A 15,635-nucleotide genomic window follows, 5' to 3' on the forward strand; every position below is an offset into this window, starting at 1 on the left:
ATGTAATTTAACAATGAGTTACATTGTAATATTTTCAAATTGCATCTTTCCTCTAACCAAACCACAAGAGTGCCACATAACACTTGCACAAAAATGGTTTGTTGCCTTTATCTGCTTCTGAAGTGTCTACATACCATTTTAGTTTTCTATAAGTATTACTTTATCTTTGGTACTTTTTGCAACACATTGCATAATGTACCAACCTTTTGGTTGAAGTAAGCAATTAGGAGACAGACTTGGCAAACAAAGCACTTAAGTCATTGCAAAGTAGGTGTTGTAATTACATCCCAAAGCAACTTTGATATAGTAAGTCTGTACTTGTTGGAAATCTGAGCATGGACTACTAATTCTGGACTTTCAGTTGCAGTAAATACAGTATAACCTGTTTTGGTCAACCCATGATCTCAGGATATTTAAGCTTAACCGATCATACTCTGCTGAATTTAGACCATGCCACTGATCTTTGCATCAGTGTTGGCAATAACCTGACATTTACAGAACGTACCTTTACTAAAGCCAGAGCAGTAAAAAAAAAAATGATTGGTCTGGTACTAAAATCATTTTCATGTTGTGAAACCCCACTGATGTACAATTGTAAGTGTTTGATTTGAGCACTGATTTAATATAACACAATTTTGTTCTTAGTCCTCAGGCTACACTGATCAAACTGCAGATGTATATCATTGTGTAAAGTCTGATTAGGATAAATGTGTGCTTATGTTATAGATGTCTTAACAACCATGTCATCTCAGCTTTTCTTGGAATTTGTCTCCTGTAATTTACATGATAATATGGACGTTAAAGTGATTTTTTCAAAAGTCACTTTAATGTTCATATTATCATTCGAACAAAGATGAGACAATTTTGCAGTTTAGTCTGCAATATTTTGGAATCTTTACCTACTACCTAGCTGTGTCTGTGTGTTAATGGGCTGAAAATCAGAATTCATTGGTGTTGGATGAGGGAGTCTTTGTTCCTAGATGACTTTTAGCCTGATTGCAGGAGATTGGTAATCTCTTTAGTCTACAGTTATAGCTACTTTACTGTAGCTACAGGGTTAGTAAGTCTTGCAGATTACCAAGCCATTATTTCATGAGTGAAGTGACAGTCACATGCACTGGCTTCACAGTTTAGCAAGCCTGAGTTTGAACAAAGCCAAGTAAATTGAGCATACAGAAGTTACCTTAATTGCTATTAGAACTACGCGTTCAAAAGTACCGTAAAATACTGTTGGGGAGCGACATAGTCAAAACAAGAAAAAATCACTCTTGCTAGAGAATATGAAAGAAACCAGGAAACAATGCTCACATTGTACATGAATGTGGAGAACAGAAGCACAGAAAATGATTTGCCTTACATATGTACAGTATATTTTATATATAGGTCAGTCTTGTGCAGACGTCGAGAGGGAAGTGAGAGTTTAAAAGCCTGCCCATAAGAAATCCCTGTCTCTGTCTGTTAACTTGCATATAGTTAAGGGACGTTGCAGTAAAATGTAGGCCATTAAAACACGCAGTATTGTTTTTCACTTAATACTGTATGCTGTAATAACCTGTCATGCTGCAGGTGTGCCATTTCTCTTGTGCAGACATGAGTGGGATAAGGCTAAGGAGAAGTTTGGACTGCAGATTAGAGACCACTTTCATTGCCAGGGACTAATATCAGAGTATAGAAAGGAGAAAGGGATAGGGGAGTCCTGAATGAAGGCCCTGCTCTGTTAGATTTTTTAGTTGAACCTAGAACAGAAGCTGCTGTTGAAAAGGAGATCATTATTAAAGCATATAAAATAATACCTGATAACTATAAGAATCAGTCAGAGGAGTTTAGGAAAGATTGTGAAAAGAGAATGTAGTGACATAATTTACAAAGGAACAATGGGAGTACATCTGTACGAGTCTTTACATAGGGTATTTTATACCCCTACCAAATGTCATACAATGTTTTTGCAGGTAGACAGCAAATGTTGGAGACGTATTGAAAAAGAGAGAGGTAATTGAATGTTTTGGGAATGCAACTAGTTTTCAGAAATTTTCTATGGAATATTTTGTCAAAAATATCAGCGCAGCAAATTATGAGCCTCTTGAACTGGGATATAAGATGTAACTTGCCAGATCTAGTAAAGCCTTTCTAATTTTAATGTTGTTGGCTGCCAAAAAAAAAAAAAAGCAATAACTGGAACTAGAAAGTGGGAGTCAAACTCCAAACCAACTATAACTAAAGAGTATTGAATATTGTACAGGAGATTAACTGGAGGCAGGGTCTTTAGAAAAGATAAGGAACTAATTGCATAGAAATTAATGGAGTTTATGGGGACAATGCATGCAGAATAATGTTCAGGTGGAGTGAGGTTTAAGGAAACGAAGGAATTGAGCAATTTTATGTAAAGTTGTGAATGAAAATTGTTAAAAAGAACTTATGCATGCAGCAAAAAAATAATGTTTGGTTTGTTTTTGTTTCGATTAATATATTTGTATCCATGTTACACTTTAAAATGTTATAATTCAATGAAGATGTTAAAAAAAAAAATGCTTGAGAATGTGTTCCTAAAGGAAGAGAATGATTGAGCCTTTCATGGGTGTACATTGTATTGCCAGAGGCTGTAATGTTCCTGTGTGGCAAATTATATTGTTGAGTCTGTGCAATGATGGTGATCAAAAGTGAAAGTCTGATATCTCTTTCCTTATTCGTTAGTTTTTCCTGGGTGATTGAGTGGGTATCTAGGGAAGACTGTGTTCAGTTCACATTCAGATCTGACTTTTGTCTCTGAACTGTGCCATAAAGAATTTTCTGCTGAAAAAGCAGGGGTCACACCACCAAGAGGGATTTATGCAAAGTTGATGCTGTGCTCCTCATTGTCCAGAAAGGAGGTATAGTACATTACCACAAAGACCATACCTGTTATCAGTTCTCTGAACTTTCTCATGAATTTTGAGTGCCGTGTGGCAAAACACTCCATTAGGTGGCTGTCCATACTGAACTGAACAAGTGCTCATAATATTGCAGATGTTCTTCGTGTTTCACTGTTGCAGTCATCTGCTGGGGTAGCCCTTGGCCGGCCTGAATACCAGAGACTTAGTATTTCTGCATCGGTTGCTGTCGCTTGAAGACTGACGTCAGGTCGTCAGGATTATAAAGGAAGGCAGCCAACGCCATTACATAGTCTTTCTCGCCATGGAGCCCGAAGCAGAAACAGTTCGCATGAGTGCCGGTCAGCCGCTACATGTGTTTTTTGTTTCCGAATTGAAGTTGAAGTCTTCGAAAGCTAAGTACCCTGATGGGGATCCTTTTTTCTTGCACTAACCGGTCAGAAAAAGTTAATAATTGTCTCGCCTGTGGAAAGCAAATACCACACCAGGACTTCCACTCCTACTGTGTCACTTGTCTAGGCCCAGACCACGACATCTCTCGTTGTCGGTTCTGTGCTTTGTTTAACACCAGAACTATTCATCGCTGTGCCCTTATTGTAGCCAGATATTTCCGTTTACAGTCCTCTAATTCCAATATGGCTTCCATAAGCAATCCAACAGCAGACCTTCCGAAAAAAGATAGACAGAGACAGAACGCACAGGACTAAACCTTCCGACAACGCTACCACCAAGCTGGTTGTCAGTCCTCCAGAATTCAGTGAGGCACTTTTGCAGCCCCTGATGCCTGCTTCAGTTGATTCGCAGGCCTCTACCAAGACCCTTTCAGAGTCCAGTATCAGCAGAACTCTTCTTTATCTAAGGATCCTGTGGTTGTCTCTACCTTGGATGGGTCCGGAACCACTGTGCAGGCACCGGCTTCCGAGGAAGTCCTTTGCACCACCGAATCCACACATAAACTGACATCTTCTTTTCCAGCTACCGTTCTTTCTAAACCAACAGAGTTCCTTAGCCCTAGGGGCCAAACCACCCCCAAGAAACCGACTTCCAGCCATTCTTTGGCACCTGCTCCCTTGCCTCAGTCACAAATGTTTAGACTGGAGGAAGACCTTATGCTGATTAGGGGAAGCCAAGCCACTCCCTCAAAAAGAAAGAGATCCGTCTGCAGAAGTTTTGTCTGAACAAGAGTCAGATCTGATGCATCTGACTATGAAGACATGCAGCCCATCTCTACATATGAGGATTCTGATGCAGAGGAATCTATTCCTTCAGCCTCTCCCCCAGAGGATTTTTCCTTTGGGGAAACCCTGCATACTTTAAGGGAGCATTTCAAATGGGAGAGTCAAGACTACCCACAGTCTAAAAAGAGACTCAGAGAGTTCCTGGACTTACCACAGCACAGTCCCTTAGCCATCCCCCCAGTCCTAGATGTGGTAGATGATGTCTTCCTTTAATCCAGCCTGTCTCTAGACGCCCTCCCCCCTGCTCCCAAAAAGCCAGACAGGTACTATAGAGTCCCTGACTCTCACAAATATCTCTCTTAAAAACCCTACAGCGGACCCTGAGGTCATTACTCAAGGCTCAAAAGGGGTTAAAGCTACTTCAGACAGGGATTCCAGAGCACGGGAAAGATGGGGTAAAAAAGTATACACCTCAGCTACTCTTGCTATCAGGGCACTTAGTTGTCAGTTCCATATGCTTAAATATCAGCAACATACCTTGGAAATCCTTAAACAAAAAATTTCCTCCTTTCCTGCATGGGCAGAATTTAAAGATTTACAGGAATTAATGTGCTCTGCTCTGGTCAAGTAACTAAACGCACTTTGCAGTGCTGTATTGGTGCCCTAGAAGCTTCTTTCAGGGCAGCAGTCACTCGATCTGTCATTAGAAGACATGCATGGCTTAAAGAACAAACCCCTGCCAGACCATGTCAAATCAAAATTGTTGGATGCACCCTTGCACAAAGATAACTTATTTGGTAGTAAAGCAGATTGAAGAAAAAGCAAAATCTGTGTAGACTATTAAAGATTTCTTACAGGTACAGCCCCCTAGGTTCAGCAGGCATTTTCCTTTCAAGCACTGGTCCTTTCCTGCACCTAGTAAACAGGGCTAGCTTAGGCCTCGTGGAAACAGACCTCCAAGACAACAGTCCCATGGGTTACAGAGATCTAAGCAGTGTACTGCTTCCACTTCAAAACCAGGGAGTTCTAAGCCACTCCCTTATGGCAAAAACTCACAATGACTCACCACCTCCCTACCTCACCTCTGCCCACCATCACATACCCTTAGGAGGATAACTCTCCCTTCACTCAAGCACCTGGGCCACCATTACCAAGGACCAATGGGTTCTGAACATTGTGTCTCAGGGTTACAAATTCTCCTTCCACACCCTTTCAACCCCAAAGGGTTCCCAGATCTACCACCAAATCAGTGGGCAGAGGCTCAAAAGCAAATCCATACCTTGGTCTCCTTTGGAGCAGTAGAACACGTTCTGCAGAGCAGCTAGACCAAGGCTTCTACTCCAGACTTTTTCTGGTACCCAGAAAAGAGGGCACCTAGCGCCCAATCCTCTACCTGTCCATTCTAAACACCTTCTTGGTGATCCCAAAATTCAATATGCTCACCATCCAGCAGTTGCTACCATTGCTGTCCAAGGACGCTTGGCTAGTCACCCTTGACCTAAAAGAGGCTTACCTCCACATTCCCATCAGGGAGTCCTTCAAAAAATATCTTCACTTCAGGGCAGGATCTCAACACTTTCATTTCTATGCACTTCCCTTTGGCTTATCTACTTCTCCCAGAGTTTTCACAAAATGCCTGGCTCCAGCCATTGCTTTTTGCAGACAAAGAAATATTCAAATTTATCCCTACTTAGACGACTGCCTTGTTCAGGCAGACAGCCAGGAATAGTTGCTGAAAGACCTGGCCTTTGTAAAGGACCTACTTATCCCCTTAGGGTACACAATCAATGGAAATAAATCTAAACAGGTACCCACCAAAATGATAATCTTCCTGGGAGCAAATCTGGACACAGCATCCCAGATGGCATGTCTAACACCAGAGAAACAAAGTTTCTTATCAGCTTACTTCTCTCAACTGGCTACCAGGCCCCAGCTTTCTGCAAGGGAAATCCTACAAGCCCTGGGGTTCATGACATCTTGCATACTCCTTATTCCATATGCCAGACTGCATATGAGGAAACTTCAGTGGTACCTAAAGAGCCTTTGGTGTCAACACTCAAGATCTGGAAACTCTTTTACCTATTCCTTGCCTGAAGGAGGAATTTCTTTAGTGGGCAACAGTCTGCTCCTACAACAAGGGACTGCCCTTCTCCACACACCCTGCCGTACAGACCCACACCACAGATGCATCAGACTATGCTTGGGGTGCACACCTGGATGGCAGGTGCATGCAGGGCCAATGGAACCCCCAGCAACTCCCCCTGCACATCAGCCTAAAAGAGATGATGGCTGTGCAGCAGGCCTTGATAGCTTTCGAACCCCTTCTCTCTCCAGGGGTTCTCATGATCAAAACAGACAACAACACAGTGATGTGGTACATCAACAAGCAGGGAGGGACTCGCTCTTACCCACTGAGCAGGCTGGCCATGATCCTTTGGTTCATTGCATCTTTCCTGCATCTACACCCGGTAGCACAATACCTGCTAGGCTCTCTCAACTCCCTGGCAGACCAGTTGAGCAGAAAACTGTTGGACCTCCACAAGTGGCAGCTCAACAGAAACACCTTCTTGCTAATAACTCAGAAATTGGGAACCTCAGAGGTCGACCTCATTGCCTCCCATACCAACCATCAGCTTAGCAAATTCTGCACCAGGGAGCATCACTCCATGGAATGAAAGTAGATGCCCTATCCTTCCTCTGGGTAAATCTCTTGGTCTGTGCCTTTCCTCCCCTACCTCACTTTCCGAAGGTACTGATCAAAATAATGGAGAAAAAAAACAAGAACCATTCTCATAGCTCCAGACTGGCCCAGACAGCACTGGTGCCCCATGCTGCACAGCCTGTCCGCACTGCCCCATGGAATCTTCCTCAGATTCCCAACCTCCAGAGGGCAGGGGGACTTATGCACCCCCAATTGCAGACACTCAGTGTGGCAGCTTGGCTTATAACCTGACCCCTGACCAATCTGCCCTCCTCAGTAATCAGGTTCTGGATGTTATCTGAGAGGCCAGACTCCCTAGCATTAGAAAGTCTTGTGCAGATAAATGGAAATGGTTCTGCACCTGGTTCCAGGCTAAGGGAGCCAATACAGCACAGCCCTCCATCCCTGTCATCTTGGATTACTTAGCTGACCTACTACACAGTGGTCTCTCTTTCTCCTCTATAAAAATTCATGCCTCTATTTCCACTCAATTTCCCACTGAGCACCCTCTTTTTTCACACCCTCTGATCAAGCAGTTCCTCAGAGGGGCAAACAACTTGAGGCCCCCCAGAAGGGCACCAACACTAGCTTGGGACCTTAACTTTGTCTTGGAAAAGCTCACCCTGCCTCCTTTCAAAACAGCTTCTTCTGCAGAGGTAAAGTTTCTCTCCTGGCCATCACTTCAGCCAGAAGAGTCTCTGAGCTGCAAGCGCTTATGGCAGTGCAACCCTTCATAATCTTACATGCTGACAAGGGTATACCTCAGAACCAAGTCATCCTTCATCCCCAAGGTGGTATCCAGTGTGGCTCTCAGCCAATCCATCCATTTGCCCACTTTCTTTCCTAACCCTCAAAACAAGGGGGAAAAGGATTCTGCACTCTCTAGATGGGCACAGATAGCTTGGATACTATCTGGACAGGACTAAACCTTTCAGAAAATCTGATCAACTGCTTGTTAGCTTTGCTTCAGGGACAGAGGGCAAAGCCATCTCCAAGCAAACCATTTCCAAATTAATAGCACACTGCATCCATTTCTGCTACAAGCAGCATGGAAAGCCTCCCCCCAAGGGGGTCAGGACCCACTCCATCAGAGCAGCCTCCACCTCTGCAGCATTCCTCCAAGGAGTCCCCACCTAGGACATCCTGGAGACTGCCACCTGGACATCTGTTCACACCTTTATCAAACATTATCACGTGCCTCTCTTTTTTTCTAAATCCAGGGCAGGTTTTGCCTCTGCAGTCTTGCAGGGCATGCTAGCCAGCCCCTAGCTTCCTTGACTGCCTCCACCCATTTCCTCAGCTTTGGGAATCTACCCAAATGTCATGACTACAACAGTGAAACACGAAGAACATAGTACAGTTGTGTACACTTACCATAAATGTAGATGTTAGTGTATTCACTGTTGCAGTCCTGGTTTCCCTCCCTCCTTCCCCCTTTTTCTTTTTGTTACCTTTCTTCCTTGTTGTATTCCTTTACTTACAAGGGACATATTGGTATTTTTTTCCACTGGTGGGGTCCTGCCACCAGAGCCTGGCCTCCTACTTTGGGGGCTCCTGACCAGTTAGGGCAAGAAAAACTGATGTAATGGTGTCAGCTGCCTTCCTTTATACCACTGACAACCTGATGTCAGTCTTCAAGCGATGGCAATCAATGCAGAAATACTAAGTCTCTGGTATTAAGGCCGGCCGAGGGCTGCCCCAGCAGGGTTAACCCAAATGTGATGACTGCAACAGTGAAGACACACAAACGTCTACATTTATGGTAAGTGTACACAACTGTACTTTCTGCTGACCAGTGTACAGATCTTCTTTATTAGGCATCCAGTGTTTTAACATTACACATCTAACATTGTATCACATTGTATTGTTCATGTTTCTGTACAATTTCTAATTGTTAATGTAGTTACTTGTACTTTGTGGAAATTTTACACCAGGCTCAGAGGTTTACTCTGGTTAAGTTACATGCAAACCCTCTCCGATGGCTCCCACTACCAGTACTACTGATACTTAGTAGACCTATTCTTTCCACTGTAGTGAAAGCTGGACATCCCCAGGCTGGACAAAGAACCTTGCAGCCCATTTTATACCTGTATGGAAAGCCCAGTCATCCCATTCCTTCCTCGTTGATGAGTCAGGTGGCTGAGAGTGGGCCAGCTATGGAGTCCTGTGAAGTAGCCTATCCTTGGAACGTCTCCCCTCAGCAGCAGCTTTTGTGTACCAACATCCAAAAGCACATCTACACTTCATCCTGGGTTATGTGCATTGTATCACTCGGCAGAATGTTTAAACGCTGATGTTCCATGGATGAAACGTGGTGCTCCCACTAGGTGTCACTCAGGTGGTGAGCCAGAGCTGCCTCTTTCCAGACAGGATGGATGAAGACAGCATTAATTGCTTACTGCTATCGTGCCAGTTGAATATGGGTCATTTAGTTCACTGTAAGGACTTTGTGCCTCTGCATCACAGGAGTGGGTGGGAGCCATTTAGTTTTGATTATTACTGTGGCAGATGGCAGTAAAATGATGAGGTGTCTGCCCTACATAATGGGTGAATTATACTGGTGTTGCTTTATGAGAATTCCTTGTGGTCTTGCGCTGTTAAGGTTATGGGACAACTATGCCTTAAGTACATTACCTTTCCCTAAGGTGTATTTTCCTCTGTGGAATGATTCCCCTACTTCCAAAAAAGCATGACCTAGCAAGTTTATTCTCTCTATGGCGTTCAATCTTAGTCAGCTTTCTCAATGCACAGGATTGAACTGAATGAAATTTCACAATACATTCTACAGGAATTTGTCTCCCTTGCTCTCAGTTCATTTTTTCTATCGTGTGTGAAAGTTTATTGCTGTTGAAAAGCACACATAGCGAAATAATCTGTGCATTTCTTTTATTTACACCAACTGAGGTCATAAAACTATTTTGGGCTGTAAGGATTCACAGCTGCACTCTTTTCCTCCCCCTGTGGCTATAAACCTGAACTTTGCTTAGTTCTGAAAGCTATGAATATCTTCAAAATAGTGTTTAATTTAAACATCTGGGAATATGTCCTATCTTAATCAATTGTTTTAGAAAGTAGAAGGTCATGTCAGTTAGTCATGGTTAAGAAGATGCACATAAAGACATGATTTTTATGTCAAGTTCTATATGAAACAAAATGGGCCCTGAGCTTTAAGAAAACAATTAATTTGTAAAGATATTTGTGTGATAACAAAGTATGCATTCCAAATTTGTGCATTTTACTGGCCACATCCATAGGGATACATTGATCTATGCATATCCAGGATTCATAAATGCATTATATGGTGTAACTGCTGCAAAAGTAAAGCATAAGCAGGAATAGAAATGAACAGTTGTGCTGGCAGGACTAGGTACAGTGAATTTTATCTATGTGTATTACCATTTGCAATTGGCTAATTAGCTGTGGTTTTCTAAGGTGGAAATAAAATTATTTGTCTGACTAAGGGAAGGAAGGTGGGGGATGATGACTTGAGGTGGAACTTCACTGAACAGTTCCATTTTTTTTTTTTTTTCTTAAAGCTGATCTCAGCTATTTGCTCAAACTTCACCAAGTACATTTTTAACAAAACACATATACAGGAGAACAGATCTGCAAGGGTCATAGCAAGTCATTCAATGACACTTCTACCAAGAATTCTCAAACTTAGCAATTTCACTCATTCTGGTGAATGAAAGTGAGATCAGGCAGGACATACCAGAGCATTGTATGTTAGTCAGATATGTCCTCACAGTGCATCAAGTTTAGGAAAGAAAATAAAACCAGTATTAAATATTGTGCTGCTGGCAGATTTGGAAGTCTATAACTTTATGGTAACATAAAGCATATGATTTTTCCAATTTCTCCCTGCAGTGGTCCTTTAAATTCACTTTTATCTTTAGCTGTTGCACAATTTGGGAAAGCTTGGGTAGTACAGAACAATCTGTTTTCATGTACTTTTCAAGAACAAAAATACTAAATCCATGTGGGCTACAGTAACATGCCAAATTATGTTAAATTATCATTTTTCACCAACATTAATGTGAAGTTTTGGGAAGGAGTTGATTTTGTTTCTGGGGCTTCCTTTGCTTGTCAAAGTGGTAGCACACCGATTATGTAGTGCCTTTATGGAGTGTGAGAATCTGAGGCTGGATGCCTTCACCAGTCTCAAGTTTTCATTTAGTCACTTTTATTTGTAGGCATTTTACTTTGCACATGTTATTCATATTGATACGCCAGAAGCTTGGAGAAGTATGTTTCTGTAGTCTTAATTTATTTTACCTGTGGCCTTATTTCAAGACATTCATTCAAATGTTGTTTTAAAGAGTACTTGAATGTTATAGAACTGTTCCTTGTTTTTTAATGTCATTTTTCAACAGGTTTTGTACAGCAGAAAGTGTCTCATCAAGGAATATATGTATTATGATAAATAATGAAGGCATTAGAATGTTTTCTTCTGCTAATGTAGAGTAACTGGTATTTTTTATCTTTGTTATGCATGCAGCCAGAGCAAAGGACTTCAAATATAACTTTTCAGAAGTTTTACAAGGTAGGATTTTCAGTAAATTAATATTTGAAGCTTGAACAGCCTTTTCTTTAATCAGAAAACCAAAATCTCAGCTTTTCCTATATTCAAAAAGATTTGAATTTGAATGTTATTCTTTTAATCAGAAAACCTCAATCTTTTTAATCAGAAGGCTCAAGCTTTATTTTCATTCAGACTTTGTTTCAAATTGTAGGAATTCATCCACTTTCCGTGGCAAAATCTGGGCACTTTATAGATGTCAAAACCTTTATACTTGTACTGTGAAGTAATGCGTTTCTGTCTCCATTGGTGGCAGTAACATTCACATTAAGTCGGAATAGATACATAGAACTTTTAAGTATGGTGATAAATGGGTAGACCTTAAACTTGAAAAAGGTTTATAAAGCACCCCCCCCCCCCCCCAACTGACTGTGGCTTTAAGGGTACCCTAGAGAACAACTGCTGCAATCTAGGAGTCTGTGTTTGCAACTGATTGTCAACAGATTGCCTGTATCCCTCTAGTAGTTTGCAGAGTAGCACTAGAATATAGAAGTATATTAATTAAAAAAGGTCACGTGTAAGTTACTTATAACTGGATGTAAGCAATTTCATAATAAGGCAGGGGCCCCTTCCACCCAAATTATGTGTTGCTGTTCTGTAGAAGGAAGGGCTTCACCTAAGGTGAAGTAGGGAAAACCTTCTCATGAAGACTGAAGAGCTGGTGGGGAATTGATGAATGCCTGGTCACTGTATGCAATTTCAAGGGAATGCAGGTTGTGGAGTGAGGGTGGGTGGTAGCTTTCTTTTCCATTAACCACTTTTGAGCTCTGCTGTAATGCCTGTCGCTGTCTTACTAACCAAATATTACACTCTGCTTCTTTACTTTCAGTTTTAAATCAAGAAATTTGCAAGTTAATCTGAGCTAATATGTATTTTAAAATGTGTTTATTCCTCACTTTGTTTTTGAAGGATGCTAAATAACAGAGCAAGTGATGGAGTAATGTTAAATGTTTATCTGAAGATGGAAGTTGTATGTCTGCAAATGTTTTGTTTATAAGGATGTATAGTGAAAACTTTGTTATAAGCTTGCTACCTACAGCTGCAGAAAATAGCAGTGGTTTCATACTAGATATTCCTATAGAACACTGCTTCAACCCTAGAAAGCCTGATGTAGCCTGGCTTCCACAACTCAGCAGCTTTTCCCCCTTAAGGCTAGACAGATGTCTGCCCCTTGCAGATGTCAGGATACTACCATTTAAGTCTTTCTTGTCACAGTTTTCTGCGTATGAACTTTTGTACATCCTTTGTCCATTGTTATTCAGCCTGCTCCAAAGTTCAGTCAGGTAAGTATCCCACTGTGAAAACTCTCTTCTATTAAACAAGAAACATCTTTATTAGCATATCACTTATGATGCAGGCAATCATACATTTGTATAAAACAAACCATATTGACATTTTAAGTTGCAAACATTATGCATCACGTATAAGGGAATATTTGAAGTCTGCCAGCTCATTACTACACTGCCAAAAGTATGTTTCCAGTTACCTCTTTTTTCCCCATCCAACCTCCACCATTTGCAGTCTACCTGAGGAAAAATTCTTTGGCGTTGGCTTGAGGTATAAAAATACCTATGGAAACACTTCCAAGCAAAAATCTTAAGGCTTCAGTGCATACTTAGGAAAATACATATGCTCTCCCATTATTTCTTTTTCCGTTACTTATCCAATCCTTTTTCCCTTTCCTTTCCAACATCTTTGATTAATTCATATAGTTATCATAGAATATTTTATATACCCTACTAATTATCCCTTTTTAACAGCAGCTTTTGTCATAGATTCCAACTCTACCAGTGTCGGCCTTTCACTTAGAATCCCCCAGTTTCTTTCTCATTGCCTATACTTTCATATCAGTCCTTGATATGGAAGGCAATCTCTAGCCTGCATTCAGAATGTCTTCTTGGCCTTCTTCCCATTCAGTTACCTTTCCCTCTCCAGTTATTTGCTTCCAGTACCCTGGTTCCTTTGCCAGTTTTCTCCAGTAAACTTTCATCCCCCTCTTACCTGTTCTCTGTACCCCTAATTATAGTCATCCCTATTGGCAGAATTTCCTTTCTCCATTCCCATGTTGGCTTAGTTCGTAGTATACTTTCTGCTACTTTAGGAGTATAATATTCTGTATGGTTATTGTTTTACCTTCTTAAGAATATGCATCCAAAGTCCCAGTCTGTCCTTATTTCTTGAGCTTTCCCCTTGTTCCATCATCATCCCTTTTCATTTTGAATTATAGTTATCTGCTTGTCCATTGTGTAGGAGCCTTAATTGTTTAGTTCTGAAATACCTATTCAAATCAAGCAGTCCCAACCAACCATGTTCTTTTGGAAGGATCATCTTATCCCACTTGACCCTTCATCCCCTCCAAGATAAAAAAATCCTTCAACTCTTTATTAATTACTCTCCACAACCTCTCCTCTGGTAGGTAAAAAAATATGCCTGACCTGCGTTCATAGGCATTTACTAGGCTAATGACCACAAGGGCCTTTTTAAATCTAGCCATGCATCCCAAATCTGTGATAAGTTCTGATACCCTTGATAAGTGTAAGCATGGGCCTGTGAGATTAACCATTTACGGGTTACCTGTGTCCATTAGAGACATAGGTGCCAAACCAGGGATGAATTTCTGGTTTCCCATCCAATTGTTCAAGTTGCACTTGAATTGGGTTAGGGAGGAACTCTGCTTCACATGGATGGGGAGCCTGTTACATAGACGGAGTAGTCTCTGAGATCCATGCCTGTATCTCCAGCAGGTCCTATTTATATCACAGTCAAGGTTTAAGTCTTTAAGACGGGTAATTCTGGTGCTGTTTGTTTTGTGCATATGCAGGAGGTCCATCAGAGTGGGGTCTGACAATACCCTGTATTCCAGGCATAGATCTCTCTCAAAAGCATGTAGGAGACAGAATACAGCAATAGAGCCTTGAGGCGGTCTGCATAAGACATTTTACTTACGCCTTGTATTCTTTTAGTGAGGAACCTCTGTGGACATTCCAATTGTTGGATATGCGTGGTTAGGTACATACCAAAGCGGGCATTGTACTCAATGATAGGTCTGATGAATGCCAAATACAGTGGAACAATAGCTTCCTTGGACTCTGATGCCAAGTTGCGCAGCATGGAATGATTTCCTCACCACTGAAGACATATGATGGTCAAAAACTAGATTACTAGCTATGTCTGCTCCTAAGTCTCTGACTACTGTGTCAACTCTAAGGGATGTGTTTTCAATGTGCTAGTTACCAGGGAATACTTCTCAAGGGATACTATTATGCATTCTTTGGCATTTAGTTTGTCAAGGCTCTGACACCAGTTGTTTGTCAGCCCCTCCTAGAGAGCATTTGTGTCAGTGTGAGATTCAGTGAATGTTACTAATTTGCAATTATCTGCAAATTTAGTCAGCCAGAGACCACTAACATTGGCCTTGACTTCTGAGAAGTAAGTGCGAAAAAGGAGTGGTCCAAGGACTGATCTCATCCCTAATGGGCTCCACTTGTGGCTGGCCTTTTTGTAGAGGTGGACTCCTCAATTCTAACTTCCTGGGTCCTGTCTGTGAGCCAGTTGGCCATCCACCATGTGACATACAGGTTTGTACCTCACCTCCTGAGCTTGTCAACAATGCCCGAGCAGGGTATTGTGTCAAATTCTTGGCCAGGTCAAGGTAAGCAGTATAACCGATTTTGCCGTCATCCATTGCTTTGGTGACCTTCTCAAAGAAGTCCACCAGGTTAAGTAGGCATGATCTGCCCTTGACAAAACCAAACTGGGTTGGGTCTAGTGTCTAGAGGTTTAGTACATCTCTGTTGATTATCTCCATGGTGATTCTTTCCATGGCTTTACATGCAAGACTAGTGAGACTTCTGTGTCTGCAGTTTCCAGGGTCTGTAGATGGCCCACCTTTGTGCAGAGGGATGACTGCTGCCTTTCCCCATTTGTGAGGCATGAAGCCTGTTTTAGACTACAGTTAAAACTAAGGGGACTAAAAGCATTTTCACTGTTTTGTATCCTGCTATCCATGTCCATAAAACTAAGATACCAGTTCCTCATTTTTTGTATTACCTTTTGTTTGGTCTGTTCCCACATGTCCCTGACTGCCAACACAGAATCCTTTTAACTCATACTCCTAAAGTACTTCATTTTATCATGCCCCCATAAATATGGGTATTGCTGAACCCATTTTCATGTTGCCTTTGTTTTATCTTCATTAATTTTGTATCCTGAAAAAACATGAAACTGTCCCGGAATGTTCTACAACACTGAAATGTACTTTTCTGGTATTATAGTGTACAATACAATGTCATCTCCAAAAAAAAAAAAAA

At 41.5% G+C, this 15,635-nt stretch overlaps 1 protein-coding gene across 5 annotated transcripts in view; it reads left to right on the forward strand.

The window, feature by feature from the left end:
* Positions 1-15,635, forward strand: part of ASPH (aspartate beta-hydroxylase) — a 597,360-nt gene that overhangs the window by 340,098 nt on the left and 241,627 nt on the right. For 4 of the 5 annotated variants that reach the window (XM_044065474.1, XM_044065473.1, XM_044065470.1 and 1 more), the window contains exon 3: positions 11,245-11,289. The exons of the other annotated variant lie outside the window; for it this stretch is intronic. In XM_044065474.1, coding sequence (XP_043921409.1) covers positions 11,245-11,289 — 45 coding nt within the window. The remainder of the gene's footprint in view (positions 1-11,244; positions 11,290-15,635) is intronic. 5 annotated transcript variants of the gene reach the window in all.

This window comes from Protopterus annectens, chromosome 3.part0 (genome assembly GCF_019279795.1).
Source record: "Protopterus annectens isolate FY-2018-M chromosome 3.part0, PAN1.0, whole genome shotgun sequence".
Classification (NCBI taxonomy): Eukaryota; Metazoa; Chordata; order Ceratodontiformes; family Protopteridae; genus Protopterus; species Protopterus annectens.